This window comes from Momordica charantia, assembly GCF_013281855.1.
Source record: "Momordica charantia cultivar OHB3-1 chromosome 10 unlocalized genomic scaffold, Mcharantia_2.0 BLBB01000010.1, whole genome shotgun sequence".
NCBI classification, from domain to species: Eukaryota; Viridiplantae; Streptophyta; class Magnoliopsida; order Cucurbitales; family Cucurbitaceae; genus Momordica; species Momordica charantia.
Window position 1 is genome coordinate 8,486,238 of NW_028275158.1, and position 17,481 is coordinate 8,503,718.

At 34.1% G+C, this 17,481-nt stretch overlaps 3 protein-coding genes and 1 non-coding gene across 5 annotated transcripts; all 4 read right to left on the bottom strand.

Annotated features, from left to right (window-relative positions):
* Positions 1-333: 333 nt before the first annotated feature.
* On the bottom strand, positions 334-6,475 carry CCDA (cytochrome c biogenesis protein family). Of its 2 annotated transcripts, none has more exons than XM_088119077.1 (13): positions 6,263-6,475; positions 6,094-6,181; positions 5,584-5,718; positions 4,858-4,913; positions 4,204-4,355; positions 4,009-4,094; positions 3,892-3,923; positions 3,185-3,346; positions 2,202-2,274; positions 2,021-2,121; positions 1,126-1,218; positions 863-909; positions 334-456 (listed from the first exon to the last, which is right to left on the bottom strand). In XM_088119077.1, exons 2-13 carry the CDS (start codon positions 6,179-6,181, stop codon positions 384-386), a joined length of 1,098 nt encoding a protein of 365 aa, XP_087975203.1. In that variant the 5' UTR covers positions 6,263-6,475; the 3' UTR covers positions 334-383. The 2 variants fall into 2 exon arrangements, with proteins under 2 accessions (XP_087975203.1, XP_022142907.1); XM_022287215.2 differs by having other exon boundaries at positions 4,204-4,334; positions 6,263-6,472.
* Positions 6,476-6,543: 68 nt separating this feature from the next.
* TRNAK-UUU (transfer RNA lysine (anticodon UUU)) lies at positions 6,544-6,615 on the bottom strand. The gene has a single exon. It is a non-coding gene; the product is annotated as a tRNA-Lys (tRNA).
* A 439-nt stretch (positions 6,616-7,054) lies between these two features.
* On the bottom strand, positions 7,055-9,264 carry LOC111012789 (uncharacterized). Its single transcript, XM_022287056.2, has 4 exons — positions 9,078-9,264; positions 8,850-8,904; positions 7,547-7,696; positions 7,055-7,359 (listed from the first exon to the last, which is right to left on the bottom strand). The coding sequence occupies exons 1-4, from the start codon at positions 9,115-9,117 to the stop codon at positions 7,230-7,232; spliced, it is 375 nt and encodes a 124-aa protein (XP_022142748.1). The 5' UTR covers positions 9,118-9,264; the 3' UTR covers positions 7,055-7,229.
* A 1,430-nt stretch (positions 9,265-10,694) lies between these two features.
* Positions 10,695-12,357, bottom strand: LHCB3 (light-harvesting chlorophyll B-binding protein 3). Its single transcript, XM_022287054.2, has 3 exons — positions 12,158-12,357; positions 11,899-12,060; positions 10,695-11,364 (listed from the first exon to the last, which is right to left on the bottom strand). The coding sequence occupies exons 1-3, from the start codon at positions 12,278-12,280 to the stop codon at positions 10,855-10,857; spliced, it is 795 nt and encodes a 264-aa protein (XP_022142746.1). The 5' UTR covers positions 12,281-12,357; the 3' UTR covers positions 10,695-10,854.
* Between the last annotated feature and the right edge of the window lie 5,124 nt (positions 12,358-17,481).

Sequence of the window (17,481 nt, forward strand, 5' to 3'; positions counted from 1 at the left end):
TTTAAACAAGCATATCAAATCAGGCTCGGAAAATACTATTTAAAATCCAAATCAAAAAATAATAATAGAAAGCCCCAACTCCCAGAAGACTTTCCTTTGTAAATAAAATAAATTGATAACTTTTTTTTTTTTAAACTAGGGATGGAGGTGAAAATTCAAACCGTTGACTTCTAAAAAAGATTACTAATGTCTCGTGGAAAAAAAAAATCTAAATAGAAGATATTTAAAGTTGCGGAAAAACTTATCGATGTAAGTAAGGCCAAAAGAAACACAGAAAAATATGAACAAAAAACTTATCGATGTAAGTGAGGACAAAAGAAACACAGAAAAATATGAACATAGATGAAACTGTATGTATGTATAAATGTATGTATTTTTGTTATCTACATTGCCATTGTGACTGGAAACAGTCTATCCAAGAAAGTATAAACACCTCCACCCAATAGTAATGCACCACTGCATCAACAACAAACACAAACCCATTCAGATTCAAATATCTCATTTACACATCCAACTCATTCACAATCACAATTTCCACCTTAAATGATGATGAACTTCAAAACTAATCAACTGTAACTGTAAATGTTCACATTTGGCAGCTTAAATGATGATGAACTTTAAAGTTAGTCTAGTGAAAGTCTTAGTCTTCACTATTGGCAGCTTAAATAATGATGAAGTTTAAAGTTAATCTAGTGTTAGTGTAACCGTCCATAATTGGGAGCTCAAGTGATGATGAAGTTTATAACTAATCTAAGTGTAAGTGTAACAGTTCGGGTGCATTTTTCGTGTGACTATTTTTCGGAACCATTTCAATTTTTGAAGTCGAACCTCGTTTGTTGATGTATGAGTTTAAAGGAATTACCTTACAGGATTAATCCATGAAGAGAACTTGCGGAACGACAAAAGGCTCTGCAGGCATTAACAGTTATTTAGAAAGCAAAATCCGAGAAAATGAGGATCTATAATGAATTAGAGCATCAAAAATAACGAAGGGGAAATTTTTTTATAAGTCAGCTGATAAACTTGTACTTCATTGCAGACGGCTATATACTTCATTCAGCTGGTCTGAAACTATTGAGATATATATATGCTGGTAAATTCTCCTTTATAATATAATCACATTACCTGCAATGCTCCAGCAAATGAGGCAGCGAGAAGTAGCGGTACGACATAGCCAGTTGTGTATGTCAAAAGAAGGCTGCCCCCAACAATCGGATCCTGTTATAAAAGATAGTAGTCATCCATCGTAACTTCAAGGAAAGGGTTACATCGGTTTTGGAAAATTGGAGTATTAAGTATCTCGCAGGTCCTCGAATTATTTTCATGGCCCTACCCACTAACTTCCAAAGAGGTTTTATTCATCACTCTTGGGCCAACTCGAAAAACAACTAGAATATAAAATCATCAAGTTTCTAACTTGGGAGCATAAACCCAAGAATTTTTTTGTCTGTTTTTTGATATCAGTGAGTATCTATGCCAGTTTGCACACACCTCAAGTATTCTCAAGGAACAACTACCTCAGTCTGCTACATTTGGTTTCCAAGATAAATCGTAGGATATTAAATTCTAAGTAGCTCACCACCATGGTTTGAACTCATTCCCTCTAAAGTCTTTATTGACTAGTATGCCAACCTATCATGGTTCGTAATAAACCCAAAACTTAAGGAATGCATCACTAACCATCCCTAGCCCTTCGTAAGGTGGCCTACCATCTTACTACCAATGAGGTTACATTGATCCCATATTTTCCATTCATTTCATGGAAGAAAATATACATTTATGGGAGACGCATACACATTTGTTGAATCTATCTTAAATTTTTTTCTTCACATTCCCTACTCTCCCTTGTGTATAATATGGCAAAAAAGCATAAATTGAATCAAAACAGCAACAGGTTGATATCAGACGGGTCTTTTTGAATTTCGCGGATTTTTTTCTTTTTAAGGAATTATTTACATGATTAGATCTACTGAAGCTAAGATCAAAAAATCAAATCAGCATAAGAAGCGATTTAAGGCACCTTGGATGTAGCTACATATCCAAGTATAGTAGCCAGCACAGGAGTACTGCAAGGGGATGCAGCCAAAGCAAATGTAAGCCCAGCTAGATATGCTTGCACACCTAATATATTAGATTTAAAAGCTTGTTAGAGCATTTAAATGAATGAGCAAGTGGTCATAAGAAATGGAGGGGCCAATTACTTGATGGAAAGTTGGCAGCGGCGGAACGGGGATCGAAATTGTCGAAGAATGAGGGTAGTCGCAACTCAATTATCTGCAATTCATGACCAAGTACAGAACCAATCCATCAGAAGACCAAACCAAAAAGAACTTGGTAAAATATCAATTTGAGTACTTAGTTATCAAGTTCTACGAGCCACCCTCGTAATTACAAAGGTTAAGAAACACATTCGGTCCTTACACTTTCATTGAATTAAAAGTTTACACTCTAAACTTTTAGTATAGAACAATCCAATCCCCATAGTTTGTCATTTGTAACAATTTAGTCCTTAAACATGTAACAATTTGGTTCTTATAGCTTAAAATTTATAATGATTTAGTCTCTACTTTGAAAAATTCTATCAAGGTAAAATATTGATTTTAAGTATGTAACGATTTAATGCCTATAATTTAAAAAGACGTTTTGAACTCTGAGAAATTGATCTATCTACATATGGAACCTCATTACACCTTAACGAGTTTTTTATGGTAGGGACTAAATTATTATAAATTTTAAACCATAGGAACTAAATTGTTACGTACTAAAGTTTAAGTACTAAATCATTACTCCAATGTAAATATGTCCTAAATATGTTTTTTAACCTAATTACAAAGGAGTGAAACTCAAAACCATTTAAAATGAGACAAATTTAACTATTTTTTCTACAGAATGTGATGAACAGTTAGTAATTCCAAAGTGCCTCTTAAAAGTACCCTTCAATCTTTGTACCATGCCTGTTGTTAATCATCAAAAGAAATAATAATAACAATAACTCCAGGACAGAGTTTCATATCATGAATTGATATTCTTATGAAGTTATGAATTATAATTTAGAAACATTAAGCAAAAATTTCAGTCAAAAAGTTTCCAGATGCTAAATGATTAAAGAAGGGAGAGTTCAACTCTTCCCTCAAGCATTTCTCACTTTTATACCTGATACAAATAATCAAGCTTTAATGAGTACCTCCAGTAGGTTTAAGCCCATAATAACAGCTAAGCCTGAAGCAGCCAATGGTAACCCCTGGCCGATCTGTCCATATGCTTTTCCAGCAAAAGAAGCTGCTATGCCTAACAGCGCTAATGTTGTGGCAAGTCCTAATGAGAAAGCAAGAGAGTTTCCAACAACCTGAAAATATGAAGAGACTAAATTCAAATCAATTGTCTTTTCTCGATGAAGGACAGACCATCGGCCGAAAGTTTAACAATTTCTACCGAAGCTATCTCGCATGAGAATGCACAGTCATCCTGAGCGTCAAGCAGAATGGTCACGGATTTGAATAGAAATGCTCTCAAGATAGAAGGGGGTTGGTGTTGGTTGTAGCTCACTATCTAAATTCTGATATTCTTTTTGGCACAATAGAACCATTGAATCAATTTATTTCTACTTCTGTTTTCTTTTTCTGTAACGGGAGTGTCAAAGGTCCTGCTCAAGCAATATGCTCATGGCCCACTTCCGCTAATGCTAGGAGGCAGCTCCGAAAAGACAACATGGACTTCACGTTGCTAAGTTCTTAACCTAGGGGTTGAGACTTACCACCAGTGCCACCCCTTTTCTGGTCTATTCCTAGCTTGTTTTAATATCAACTGATTCAAAAATTTCTGCAATTTGAAACTAATTTCTACGACTGTGCAAAGCATGAGGATAAAAATGGAACTTAGAAAGTAATTTACCTCTGCTTTGCTCTTTCCTGATCCAAAAGCTCCTAAAAAGTTCCATTGAATCACCAAATTATCACAAGACTCCCACTAGAACCCAAGATTGAAAAACAGTGTCAATGAAATGCTTACCTATGTAACCAAGGGTCAAAGGCAAAACACTCAGTGTGCAAGGGGAAAGGCTGGTTACAAATCCTGCCCCAAATATTACTGCCAAACTGTAAAGAGGAATAAGGTGAAAAGCAGAGCAAAAGAGCTGTTTACTGTCAAACTTAAATCATTGGAAAACTTGGAACAATAAAGGGCAGCAAAAGCACAAGACTGAACCTAGTGAAACTAAGAGCAGATAGCTGATCCTGAACTGCGACGTTAGCCTGTTGTCCAGCTGAATACAAGAAGCTTCCAAACCAATCTCCAATGCCACCATCAGCCAAAGTGTAAACAGAAGCAGCTCCTTCCTGACTTGAAGGAAAATAATTCTAGTTCCTGATATAATATACAGTTATAAATGAAGCATAATATGCAGGCAGACTAATTTAGTTTCCATCATTTCCAACTGACAGAATACCAACATCTTAAGCAAGCAAAATAATATGGCGAGTAATACTAAAGAGCGGCCCTCTTACCAAGCTTTTGTTTCTTTTCCAGTCATAATTACTTAACCATTATTTTATCTGCCGTACCCATACCCACCCCAAAAAAAATAAATAAGCAAAATCTTTGTCATCCAAAGTATACAATAGACAATTGGGACTTACATACAAATAAAGTAATATCTAATGACTATATGTCCAAGGGAAAATAGAAATACACATAGATTTCATCAAGAAGCTTTGGTAATTGGCATAAAAACAAATTTCAGAATTTTAGAAAAGAATTAAATAAATGGATTCGGGGAAGAAAAATCTTAAAATAATGTAGATATAGTTGTGAACAAGATCAGATTGCTTTAGAAAACAGGCTAAGAACATAAAATCTTACCCACATATCTTTTAAAGTTTCAGCCTTTGCTGCTTCTACTACGAGGAAATTTGTCGCTGGAGATATTGAGAATAAAATAGAATTAAGAATATGCATAGTAACCACAACAGGGCTGAAGCTCCAGATGTACTTAATTCTTAAATAGATCAAGTACAGCCTATTTTACTGGGAGTATAAAACAGGATGAGAGAATAATATGAGGTGGTTTATTACTATAGATTTTATTGCTTATGAATAATCAATAGATAAAGTTTTATTTAATTTTCTAAACAGTTATTTAATGCACAAACTATCAATCAAAACAGGATCATATGTGTTGTCACGGGACATAATTATAAATTGTCAGAAACTCAAGCAGTGATAAAATTCTGCTAGATTCTTCTATGCAAATTCTGTTGTAGAATATAAGGCGACAAGCCATTTCTCAAAGTTACAGGTAGAGATTCAACAATTTCTGGAATTCCAAACAGGAAATACAAAGCAAATCTCAAGTAAGTTCTCACTCATTTATGGCTCAATCATGCAGAAGAAAAAAGTTTACTAACAATTGTATAGAGAGAGAGAGATTAAGAAGGAAAAATAACAGTTTTTCTTTGTATAGCTTCTCTGGGTGGGGTTGACTCTACCCCAGCCCTTAGGCTGTTCCCCTTTTGAGTTTTTCTAATATAAAGTTTCTTATCCAAAAAAAAACAGTTTTTCACCAGAAGCAGAGAGCAGAAACATTACCAGAAATCACATTTACAAAAGCCATGGCTTGAAAATGTCTGCTACTGTTTTTATTCTCCACTAGCTCAATATCTTTACTTCGATCCTCAGCTGCTGATTGTCTCCCTAGCAATTTCATGGGCATGACATTTTTACCTAGCAAAACAATTGGGTACATCGTGATCAAAACATCCCCCACCTATTCATCTCGCAATATTTGCTTTAAATTCGCCCCTTGAAAATATCATTCAATACCAAATAATTTATGTCGGATTCAACCCAAAACTTCTCAACGTCATCAACTGGTATATCCTATGTCATTTTCAGTAAGATTAAAATTCTAGTTCCTACCCATGTGTGAGCTTGCTTGCGTGCATCCAATTCTAGAAATTATGGGTTCAGTCATTCAGGCACTTTTTCAAATTCTAAACATTCGCCACTACCATAGTTACATAACCAAAGAAAAAACAGAATTTATCCTATCTAGAAGGAACAGAAGAGAGGAAGAGACAACCAAATTAAAATTATTACCTCGCGTCTTGCTATATAAACGTTTAGAGCTTGAGATTATGATGGAATTGATGCCCAAACCACCAGAATGGCTCATAACCAAACTCATCTGCAGAATTACGGAAGAACTCCGGAAATAAGTGAAGAGTGAACTACGAAAGTTGGAATTGAGGACGGAAGAAAATCAAACCTGGGATTTTCGGATTGGGTAGTTCGCAGAGCTTTGTTTTGCCCACAAAGCAGAACAAACAAAAAGTGGAAGAAAATAACGAAAGCGAGAGAATGATTTCTTGTTTTGATTGGCTTTGCCTCCAAAATTTTCAGTCCATTCTTCGTATTCTTAAATAAATAACACCAGTTTTCAAATAATTTTTACGTTTAAATTGAATTGAATTTTGCTCTCAACTATCAAGAGCCCTAATTTACAAATAAGAAGGAATAAAAAGGTGAAAAAATAATAAAATTCATTGTCGCCGTCTGTGGGGATCGAACCCACGACCACGTGGTTAAAAGCCACGCGCTCTACCACTGAGCTAAGACGGCTAGGTGATAATGGTTTAAGTTACATAATAGAAAACTTAAATCGAATTTTAAAATAAAAAAATTGAATAACAAAATATTTTTTTAAGTATACGTGAAAATGGGAATCAAATTCACAACCTCTTGATTACAGTGAATTTCATTCGCATTTCTTATTTAAAAATCCTATATCTGAATTAGATTAGTTTAAATATTCGCCTAAAATAAAATTGAGTTGAATCAAACCATCTTTTAACTTATTATTAATTTTAAAACATGAATACATTTATTTTAATTATATTTCATTCAATAATTATTTATGAATTATTTATTTTCTAATAACTTTTTTAAGTTTTTATAATCCAAATTTTCACCATATAAATAAACATTGATTTATTATAAGAGCGGACAATTATCTCAAAAACACCGTTGCCCTAAACAAATGGCATTAGAGTCATGATAATACGTGAAAGAAATCCTTAATGGTGAGAGCGAACAATATCATACAATTATGAAAATACTTGACCGTTGTCCTTAAACAATTATTTCATTATTTAATAAAGCTTATTCGAGTGGAATAAATTTACCACTGAACTGAGCCCATGAGCACCTCTAAGCTTTCCCAAACTCCATAAAAATCAGAGTCTATGTCCTTGGGGGAGAACTCTCCCTTTCAACTTTGCAGGGACAGTAGTGAAACTGAAAGAGTCAACCAAGAGATGTAGGGTTATAGGCAAGTTGACCTTAGGGAGCAAGAACAGAGAGAGCCTGAGAGAGAATCAACGAATATAATTTTAGATTAAGATAATATAAAACCTTGCATGGTTCGCTGCACTTAATGAAGTGGAGAAAGTAACATAAATAAAAACCTATAAAGGAGACAAAACTAAATCAATTTTACAATTTGAGGCCATATTTCTACAAAAATCATGCTGGCTAAATATATCATTCGTACAACGTTTTTGCAGATTGTATTCTGGTAGTTTTGCTCTGATTTTTCATTATTTTCTCGGCTGACTGCTCGCTCTTACATATGGCCTTTGCCATGGCTTTCGTTTTCCTAACATTCTGTGATCGCTTCATTGGTCTTCCCTTCCTCAACTTTCTGTTACAACAAAGAGTAATGATTAGAAATTGTGGCTGAAACAGGAAAAATGCAGAGCATTCAAAATGGAGATTGAGAGAGAGATATAGACAATCAAACAGAAAACTTCTTGTTTGAATGGTATTAAAGGATTCTTACTACTCAACCATTTCCAGAGTCAATGATGACTGGGATTTCAACAAATTCTAGATCAAATGCCAGAATATAGCAGGCATTCGGAGGTGAAGAAAGTCTTTGAAAACATAAGTTGGGTTTCAATCATAATCTTTAAGGCATTACATGTTAGAACATCACACCACTTGAAATGCAAAGGCGTTCTTTCACATATGGAGAAACATCATCTTCAATACAATCCAGACCAATTGTATCATTTTACATTTTACCAATACAGTAAAGAGAAAAGTATCAAGGGCTACAATAATAGGAAAACTTCGGCACTACTTCCATTTATGATTTACTGTTGCCACTTGAATTTTTTTTTTTTGGTTTCATTGTTGTCTTTATTGAATCAGAGGGATGTGCATTAGATGCTTCTTACAACAGTAGTATATGAAATGTTCTTGAAGGAAACCCAGAATAAAGTACTTCTCCTTACCCTTAAGTGTATAAAACATTATCATGGTGTCATTTTGAAAATATTAATACATGAAATACAATCCACAATCTCAGGCAAAAAACATACACATTTGGTGAGAAGGAAAGCATAAAAATAAAACTCCAAAGAATTTATGATCAGAATAAGATGCTTTTCTCACAATTTATCAAATAAAAGAAAAAGATGAACTCGGGTTACCAAGATAGACCACTGAAGAGTTTTTTCCCCACATTTTTCCTTATCAAGAAAATAGTACTTGTACAATTTTTAGCCATGTAATTAGCATTTAAAGTTATATACAACCCAGTAAATTATATTATCATACATAATATGGCTAAATATGAAAGGCAGTAGGTATGGAACCAAAAGTTTTCTCCTACTCCAATCAGAAGTTACGATCATTATATTCGCAGCCACAAATCCAATTAATCTAAGAAAAGAGAAACTGAGAACACAGGACTCGAAAACAAAAACAAAAATGCAGAATGAATCGGCGTGAACCTTTGTCCCAAACCATTGAATTAAAACTTCAACAATAATTCCCAGGAAGGAACTTACAGATTGAGACCGCCAGAAACTGGTTTGTGAACTCCAGACTCGGAAACATCCATCGCTGTAAATTCAAGGAGAAAATAAATTAGTTCAACTGCTAAACTATTCAAAGAAACCAAATATTAAGACGAAGAACGAGTTCCAAACTGTCTTTAAGAACATCTGAAGGACACAATGCTCATTCTATATTGATACAAAGGCGGCCAAATTCGTTGCATTAAAAGCAGAAGGTACCTTGGGGGAGATCGACAACGGTATTTTCAGTTAGGTCCATTGAAGTAGCGCCACTGCGCTTCTTCTTATTCTTGTTCTTCGCCAGTGCTGAGAGATGAGAGCTGCGGAGATTGACGACCAAAACCCTAAAGACGAAAAGCAAGATGCCAGAACCAGACGACGATCGACACTTCCAGTTGAATTTGAACGACGTGTAATTATGTACGTAGGCTTTGTTTTATTGGCCCATTAATGTTAGATGGGCCTGTCACATTATTGGGCCTTAAGCCCAACTGCTTTCAAACGCGAATTAGTCCCGTAAATTTGGGATAAGAGGAATGGCCAAAATATATATTCGTTCTGAAAAATAACCAAAAGTATCTGGTAATTACTATAATGGCTAAGGGGTAATTATAATTCAATTCTCTAATTTAATTTAGATAGATATACCATTAAAATGGAATGGCCAAAATTATTATCTTCTATTTTTTTTTTTTGACAAATATACCCTCTCTGAGCTAAAATTAAAAAACAAAGACAAATTTTTGAAAGTACATTTTTTAGTTTTTAAATTTAGTTTAAATTTTAAAAATTATGTCCAAAATAAAGAAATATATGGATGAAAATAATGTTTACAAACTTAATTTGTTAAAACAAAAAATAAAAAATAAAATAACGTAAATGATTTATCCACTAAATAATGAAAACAAAATCATTTATTTTGTTATCAAGTAAAATTCTACATTTTGTCAATATTATTGGAATACAGGTATTTTTGTTTTTGGACGTGAGGGTAAATAGGTTAATATAGATCTGCTATTTCAAGTCCTGTAACTTGACTATGCTCTCTTTAGAATGAGGTTCTCACATCTCTTCCATTTCAAGTATATTATTTATGACATTTTCTCTTTCCTTTTCTTACAAATAACAAGATGTCCTAATTGTCGAGTTATATATTATCATATTTTCTCTAAATCATGGAGTCACTCTTATTTCTCATATAAGTAACAAGATGTCCTAATTGCCTAGTTATATCTTATGATATTTTCTTTAAATCAAGGAGTCACTCTTATTTGTAATACGAGTAAACTTATTTTCAACGACAATCTCTTTCATAGCTTTTATTAACTCACACTTATCCAATTTACCACCAATCTAAAAATTTTATTTTCGTCCTTACAATTTTCATCCATTTACAATATAATTCTAATAAAATTTTGGATCTTTTTCAAAACTTTAGGTACACTTAAAAATGACCCAAATAAGATTTAAATCTATCAAATTGTTTTTTAAAATACAAAATTTTATATTTTAAACACTGTATCTACCTAACCAACTTTAAATTATAGTTGAAGTCAAAAAAAAAAAAAAAAACTTTAAATTATAGTTGCCTTAAATTTTTGTCACTATTAACACCACATGAACAAACGGTCAATTTTAGACGAAGTGACTTGATGTATGAACCAACTAATCGGATAGATTATAAACTAAAATATAATTAGATACTATTAAGATTGAATTAGAATTAGATATGTAACGAAAAGTATTGAGGAGTTAATAAGGTCAACGTAATAATTCGTCTATGTTCACACATCTAATTTTATTTATATTAATTAAATTAGATTTAATTCAATCATCGAAGTAAGATCAAGAAACTTCATTCGATCAAGTGGGAATGTCCATTGATCCAAGTTACTCAACTTTCTAATAAATCACATTCACACCAAAAAGGAAGTAGAAACAATTTACACAAACTTCAAATTGTTGAATTCCCAGTCCCACCAGATTGAATGTGTGTCTATGAACCTGGCGCAAATTTGGTGGCATAAACCCAAGCATTGTTAGCCACTGGGTTATCCAAATGGTCGAGAAGGTTCTCAAGTGGGCCCTTTCCAGTGACAATGGCCTGAACAAAGAACCCGAACATGGAGAACATGGCGAGCCGCCCGTTCTTGATCTCCTTGACCTTAAGCTCAGCGAATGTGGTGGGGTCATCGGCCAGGCCGAGGGGGTCGAAGTACTGCCCGCCGGGGTAGAGGTCGTTGCCTTCACCGACACCATCGAGGCCGTTGATGCGGAAGCCCTCCACGAGCCCCATTAGCACCACTTGGAAGCCTAGCACGGCCAGGATGCTCTGGGCGTGGACCAGGTTTGGGTTGCCCAAGTAGTCCAGCCCACCCTCCGAGAAGATTTGGGCACCAGCCTTAAACCACACTGGCTCTTTAAACTCCACTCTCAACCATTTTCCCAGCACTTCCGGCGTAATGCACCCTAGAGCTCCCAACATTGCCCACCTCCCATGGATCACCTGCAATTTCGTTCTCTTTGTTATACAATCACATTGAGTACAAAAGCTTAAGCGAATGGATTACCGTGAATTTAATCATTTCTCGACACAGTTTAGAAATATGCATATGGTCAAATAAATCGTTATCAATATCAATTAGAAAAAAAATGAACTCTACATCTCTTCGAACATAAAACCTCTTGTTCTAGTGCTATGATGAATCACAACTGAACTCAAAACGTTAAATCGCCGCGTGGATTCGGTAGCTAAGTCAAAGGCTTATTTTTCTGAAATCCTATCATTCATATGTATAGTTTGAAAAGATGGATTCAAAAGATCAGGATCAATCACTTCAAATTAAAGAAATGGTGACTCCAATAACTACCGGTTTGTGGTAACCTGTCCGTGTCCGTACTCTCTAGGCCTTTTAACCATTAAAGATTCAAGATTCAAGGCTCAAGAAGACCCGATTATCAACCCATTTAACACCATTGGATCAAATTACTAATAATTTCACCACAGAAAAAGCAAATTTGGGACAAAATTAGTAATTACCTCAAGAGCTCTGTTCTTGGCGAAGGCCTCTGGATCAGCGGACAACCCAGCAGTGTCCCATCCATAGTCGCCTGGGAACTCTCCGTTCAAGTACGACGGAGTCTGGGCTGAAAACGGCCCCAAGTACTTCACTCTGTCCGGCCCATACCACAGATCATTTCCCTATTTCACAACGATTTAAAAATTAGTTTCTTCAACACCCAAAAACAAAACAAAACAGAGTCGCACAAAAAGAAAGAAATCTACAGAGAGATGAGACCATGGTGTATTTGGCAGTCCCCATGGCGACGACATCTCTGAGGGGGTTCTGCGGCGACCCTCTGGCCTGGCCGAGAAAAGGGGTCGGCCGGAGAAGGGCGGTGGAGGTGGCGGTGGCGGCCATTGGAGCTCTCTGTGGATGGTTCTGAGAAGGGCTGCGGTGGAAGTGAGAGAGAGAAGGACGCAGTGGGGGAATATTATGAAACAAATGGGTGGTGGAGAATTGAATTGAAGGATTGAGAAATTTTTGTGGGGGTAATGAGAGGGTTGTGTTAGCCAATCACAAGCCTTCTAAAGATTTTAAGTATCTTCACCTCATCTCTTTCTATCCACATCTTATCTACTCCACTTTTTTTTTTCCTTCCTACAAAAAATTCCCTTTTGCATTAAAAAAAATATAGAAAAAAAGGATAATTTTCTTTGTTTAAAAAAAATAAATAAATAGCCCCCAAATTTTAGAGGTCAGTAAATATGACTAAGAAAACAAATTTCCCTTTTCCATCAACGTGTGTGTTTCTTTTTGTTATATATATATATTAAGCCAAAATTTGAAGATTAAAAAAAGTAGGTTTCAAATATTTGTTTTCGTTTTTGGAATTTGATTAAGGAGTCAATGTATTTTAAAGGGAGTGAGTAACCCAACGTAATTTATAAAAATAGAAAACAAAAGATGAAATCATTATCCAACAATTCTTCGATTCTTACTCCTAAATCGAAGATAGTGAATCAATTTTAAAGGCTAACTTTTCCATTGCAATTTCATCCAATTAAACCTTCATTTTGGTTTCATCTTCAACTTTTTGTTTCTTATTATTTATATCAATCAAAATGTCGGTGTTTTTATAAAATTTAATAGGTTTTAATTGTCGATATCAATGTTGGAGGTTTAGATTTTATGGAAATAGCGATGTAAATATCGATGTCGATTGATATTTTTTAAAACGTTATAAAAATAAAAAAATTCGTAAAAAAACATTTAAATTAGCAAAAAAGCATTTCATTATTTCTAAATAAGTTTAAAATGATTAATGTTAATATTATGTCTACTGGTGATATTTTTCATATTTTGTCGATTTTTTTTAATACTATGTAAATGTCAATTTGCCCCTCATCTTGATGTCAAACTTATAGACACATGGTCAGTGGACAAGCAATAATTGGAGCTTAGGCTATTTCATGTGTCCATGCTATGGAAGTACATGACAAATCCATCTCTTTTAGTTGTTTAGGAGTTTAGACTAGCACTTACATATGTCTATGAAACACTAGAATCCTAAATAATTTGAGCTTCGACTTTTGTTTAACGGGCAAGAGATCCTATATTTAGATTCTTGTTTTAGTACTTTATTTCTAAGCTACTCTCGGTTTTATTTTGATAAAATTTGTTTTATTCTAACATTCAGACTAAAACTCACGTGATTATTTAGGTGACCAATAAAAAAATCAATTATAAAACTCAATCAATCAAGTCAGGCAATAAGGAAGCTGAGTGTCGTGATCCTTAATAATTGCAGTCTACAAGAATATAAGCTAATATATTTATGGACGGATTGAAAAATAAAATTAGTTCATGATATAAATAAAGAAAATTTCAATAGATGAAAGGAGAAAAGAATTATTTTCATTAATAAAAGAAAAGGTGTACACAATATAAAATAATTAAAAACTAAGCTGAAAATTAAAATATAAACCAAACTAAACTTAGAAAGCTGAAAACTACAAAGAGAAGATGCTAAAAAATGTAAGCGAGTGACGAGATTGAAGCCTAAATTTAGATAAGTGTTGTAATTTTTAACATATATTCAATTTTTGTTTATTCTCTTACTAATTTAACAACAAAATAAATGAAAATAAAATTAAAAAAAAAACACTGCAAGAACTTATTAATTTAACGAGGATAAAGCATAGCATAAATTTTAGTTTGATTAGTATACAAAATCGACTATTAAATAACTTTACATATTTACAAATTCATAATAAAAAGAAGAATAAAACATCCCACTCTAATGTTTTTTTCCCTCAATTTCATATCAAATAAAAAAAAAAGTTTAAATTGTAACATTTATTCTGGTCTAAAGCAATACAATGAAATTGAAATTTTATAGTAAAAGTTGATACACCAACCAAGTTTAGGGTAAAATTAGATGTTTTTCCTTTTAATTATAAAATTTAGATTTAATCCCATGTGATTAAATGAATAAATAGGGCTTTTAGAAAAATCAAAATTTTAATATAATTTTTTTCTCCTGATTTTTATATTATTTCTTCGATGTATTAATGTAAATATATAATAACTTGATGAAGGATTTTGGATTTTGACTTCAATGTCAAATACACTGAATGAACACTACATGCAAAATGAAATCTGCGCACCAGTAGGGTGATAATTCTAAGTTCTAACACACTTCAATGTTTAAGTTAGACGTTGAACGGAACTAAGAGTAGGATTGTGAAAGCATACTTCATGCACAAGACCTCTGTTCAAGTTGGTCTCGCTTTGGTCAGATCGAGTATATATGGTATGTAATTTATTACAATTATTAATTTCTTTTTAAAATATAAAATTATAGTTATTTGACATAATGCTTTTAGTAGGACAAGTGTAAGGCGAAGCATTCAACTTTTGAGATAACAAAAAGAAAATAGATGTTTTTATTTTGACATAATTTAAAAATTACAAACTTAGAGGTAAATATGTATATTCAAGTGGCTATAGTAAAGGAAGGCACCTCAATTATCAACACTTGTATTATAAGTAGTGATGAGATTTCTAAATAACAGGATTGTGATGGGAAAGATGGTTGATAAGGTAGTTATTTTAGATGCATTTAAAAATTGATCTTCGTTTCTTTCTTAAATATGACTTATGGAACATGTGCTGGGAAAGTGATGAGTTTGAAAATCTTTAACTCGGCCCAAAAGGAGGAATCAGGTTACTTTTTGGATGCACTAAAAAAAGAGCAATAATCCTTTTGTTGATGAAGGAGGTGATGAGTTAGATAACCTTTGACTTGGTCTAGAAGGAGGAATTAGGTTACCTTTTGGATGCATTACAAAAAATGGCCATAATCCCTTCGTTGGTGGAGGAGGTGATGAGTCTGAGAACCTTTTACTCGGCTCAGAAGGAGGAATTAGGTTACCTTTTGGATGCATTACAAAAAATGGCCATAATCTCTTCGTCGGTGGAGGAGGTGATGAGTCTGAGAACTTTTGACTTGGCCCAGAAGGAGGAAATAGGTTACCTTTTGGATGCATTACAAAAAATGGCCATAATTCCTTCGTCGGTGGAGGAGGTGATGAGTCTGAGAACCTTTTACTCAACCTAGAATGAGGAATTAGGTTACCTTTTGGATGCATTACAAAAAATGGCCATAATCTCTTCGTCGGTGGAGGAGGTGATGAGTCTGAGAACTTTTGACTCGGCCCAGAAGGAGGAATTAGGTTACCTTTTGGATGTATTACAAAAAATGGCCATAATCCATTCGTCGGTGGAAGAGGTGATGAGTCCGAGAACCTTTGACTTGGCCCAGAAGGAGGAATTAGATTGCCCTTTGGATGCATTACAAAATAGGGCCACAATTCCTTCTTTGAAATGGTAGATGGAGCACGCGATGGAGGAGGTGATGAATCTGATGTTCTCTCACTCAACATAGTTGGATGCATAATTGGTACTCGTTTTAAGTACATTTCCTTGTTAACCATTGGTTCCTTTTCTTGAATGGAGTACTCTAAATCTTTGTTAGCAACAACTTTTTTAGCATCTGTCTGGCAGACGATAAGATGAAATCCCATGAGTATAAGAGTACATGATCCAAAAAACACTTTAGAATTAATTGACTCCATTTTTTTATTTGTGCTCCTAATCTTCTTTGCATTGCTCCTTTATATAGTCTTTGGTTCAGAATTCAAACAAAGGTAGACTTTGGTATAAAAATCTAAAAATAATAATTGGTTTTTAAAAAAACACGAAATTTGTTAAAAATTTAGTTGGTAAGAAGTTTTTGGTTCAGAATTGAAGCTGAGGTGGAGTTTGGTATAAAAATCTAAAAATAATAATTGGTTTTTAAAAAAACACGAAATTTGTTAAAAATTTAGCTGGTAAGAAGTTTTTAAAATAAAATTGTAGAATCCATAATTAGTCTTTTTTTTAAGCTCATCTCTCAAGGACGTTTTCAAAGTTTTCAAAATGAACGGTGTAAATTTTTTTTTTGGTTTTGTTTAAACAAATGTGTTAATATATTAATGTATAGAATCAATTGTATCAATAATGTGCAAAAATTCAACTCATCTTGTAAGTAGCTCAATAAGTCCATTCAAATAAACTTTCAATTTCAACATGGAGGTTGATTAAGGGATTAAACTAACATCTTTGAGTAGTTTAGGGCCCGTTTGATAACGTTTTCGTTTCTTGTTTCTCGTTTTCAATTTTTTTAAGAAATCTAAGCATTTTGCACCTAACTATGTTTCTTCTTTCTATTCTTTTTTGAGAACATGCTCAAAATTATATAAGTAGGAAGACAGCCCACACATCAACCTTGATCACCACCCAGACCCACATATTCCATGATTTGAAACGTGCGGAGATAGTGGTTGCAGTGGGTGAGGTTACTGCACAGTTGGCTCAGTTGTCAGTTAAGCCAACCTTAAGACAAAAAATTATTAACGCTTAGAAAGTAGAGTTAGGGAAAATGCATGAAGGGTGCCTATGTGTGCCTAAAGATGTCGACCTCAAGAATAAGTTACTGACTAAAGCTCACAGTTCCCCATTCTCGATACATCCTGGCAGTACAAAGATGTATCAAGACTTAAAACAGTACTATTGGTGGCATAACATGAAGAAAGATATAGCAGACTTTGTGAGTAAATGTCTAGCTTGTCAGCAGGTGAAGGCGCTAAGACAGAAACCGATAGGTTTGTTGCAACCGTTGAGTGTCTCTGAGTGGAAATGGGAACACATATCATGGATTTCATTACAGGATTGCCTAGGACAACTAAAGGTTATACCGTAATATGGGTCATTGTTGACTGACTCACCAAATCAGCGCATTTCCTTCCTGGAAAGCTTACTTACTCTGTAGAAAGGTGGGCACAGCTGTATCTAGAGGGAATAGTGAGACTTCATGGGGTGCCAATTTCAATTGCCTCAGATAGAGATCCTCGTTTCACATTCAATTTTTGGCAAAGTTTACATAAAGCTTTAGGTACTCGGTTGGAACTTAGTACAGCCTTTCATCCACAGACGGATGGTCAAACTGAGAGGCTAAACCAGACTTTATAAGATATGTTACGAGCTTGTGTGTTGGATTTTGCCAGAAGTTGAACACT

Coding starts and splice junctions, on each gene's coding strand:
- CCDA (XM_088119077.1), bottom strand. CDS start 6,181: ATGAGTTTGGTTATGAGCCATTCTGGTGGTTTGGGCATCAATTCCATC. Junction 910..1,125: donor CATTTGCTGGAGCATTGCAG/GTAATGTGATTA, acceptor TAATGCCTGCAG/AGCCTTTTGTCGTTCCGCAA. Junction 457..862: donor TCATGGATTAATCCTGTAAG/GTAATTCCTTTA, acceptor TTGTTGATGCAG/TGGTGCATTACTATTGGGTG.
- LOC111012789 (XM_022287056.2), bottom strand. CDS start 9,117: ATGGACCTAACTGAAAATACCGTTGTCGATCTCCCCCAAG. Junction 8,905..9,077: donor CGTTGTCGATCTCCCCCAAG/GTACCTTCTGCT, acceptor TTGAATTTACAG/CGATGGATGTTTCCGAGTCT. Junction 7,360..7,546: donor ATACAATCTGCAAAAACGTT/GTACGAATGATA, acceptor ATTCTCTCTCAG/GCTCTCTCTGTTCTTGCTCC.
- LHCB3 (XM_022287054.2), bottom strand. CDS start 12,280: ATGGCCGCCACCGCCACCTCCACCGCCCTTCTCCGGCCGACCCCTTTT. Junction 12,061..12,157: donor GGACTGCCAAATACACCATG/GTCTCATCTCTC, acceptor GTTGTGAAATAG/GGAAATGATCTGTGGTATGG. Junction 11,365..11,898: donor CCAAGAACAGAGCTCTTGAG/GTAATTACTAAT, acceptor ACGAAATTGCAG/GTGATCCATGGGAGGTGGGC.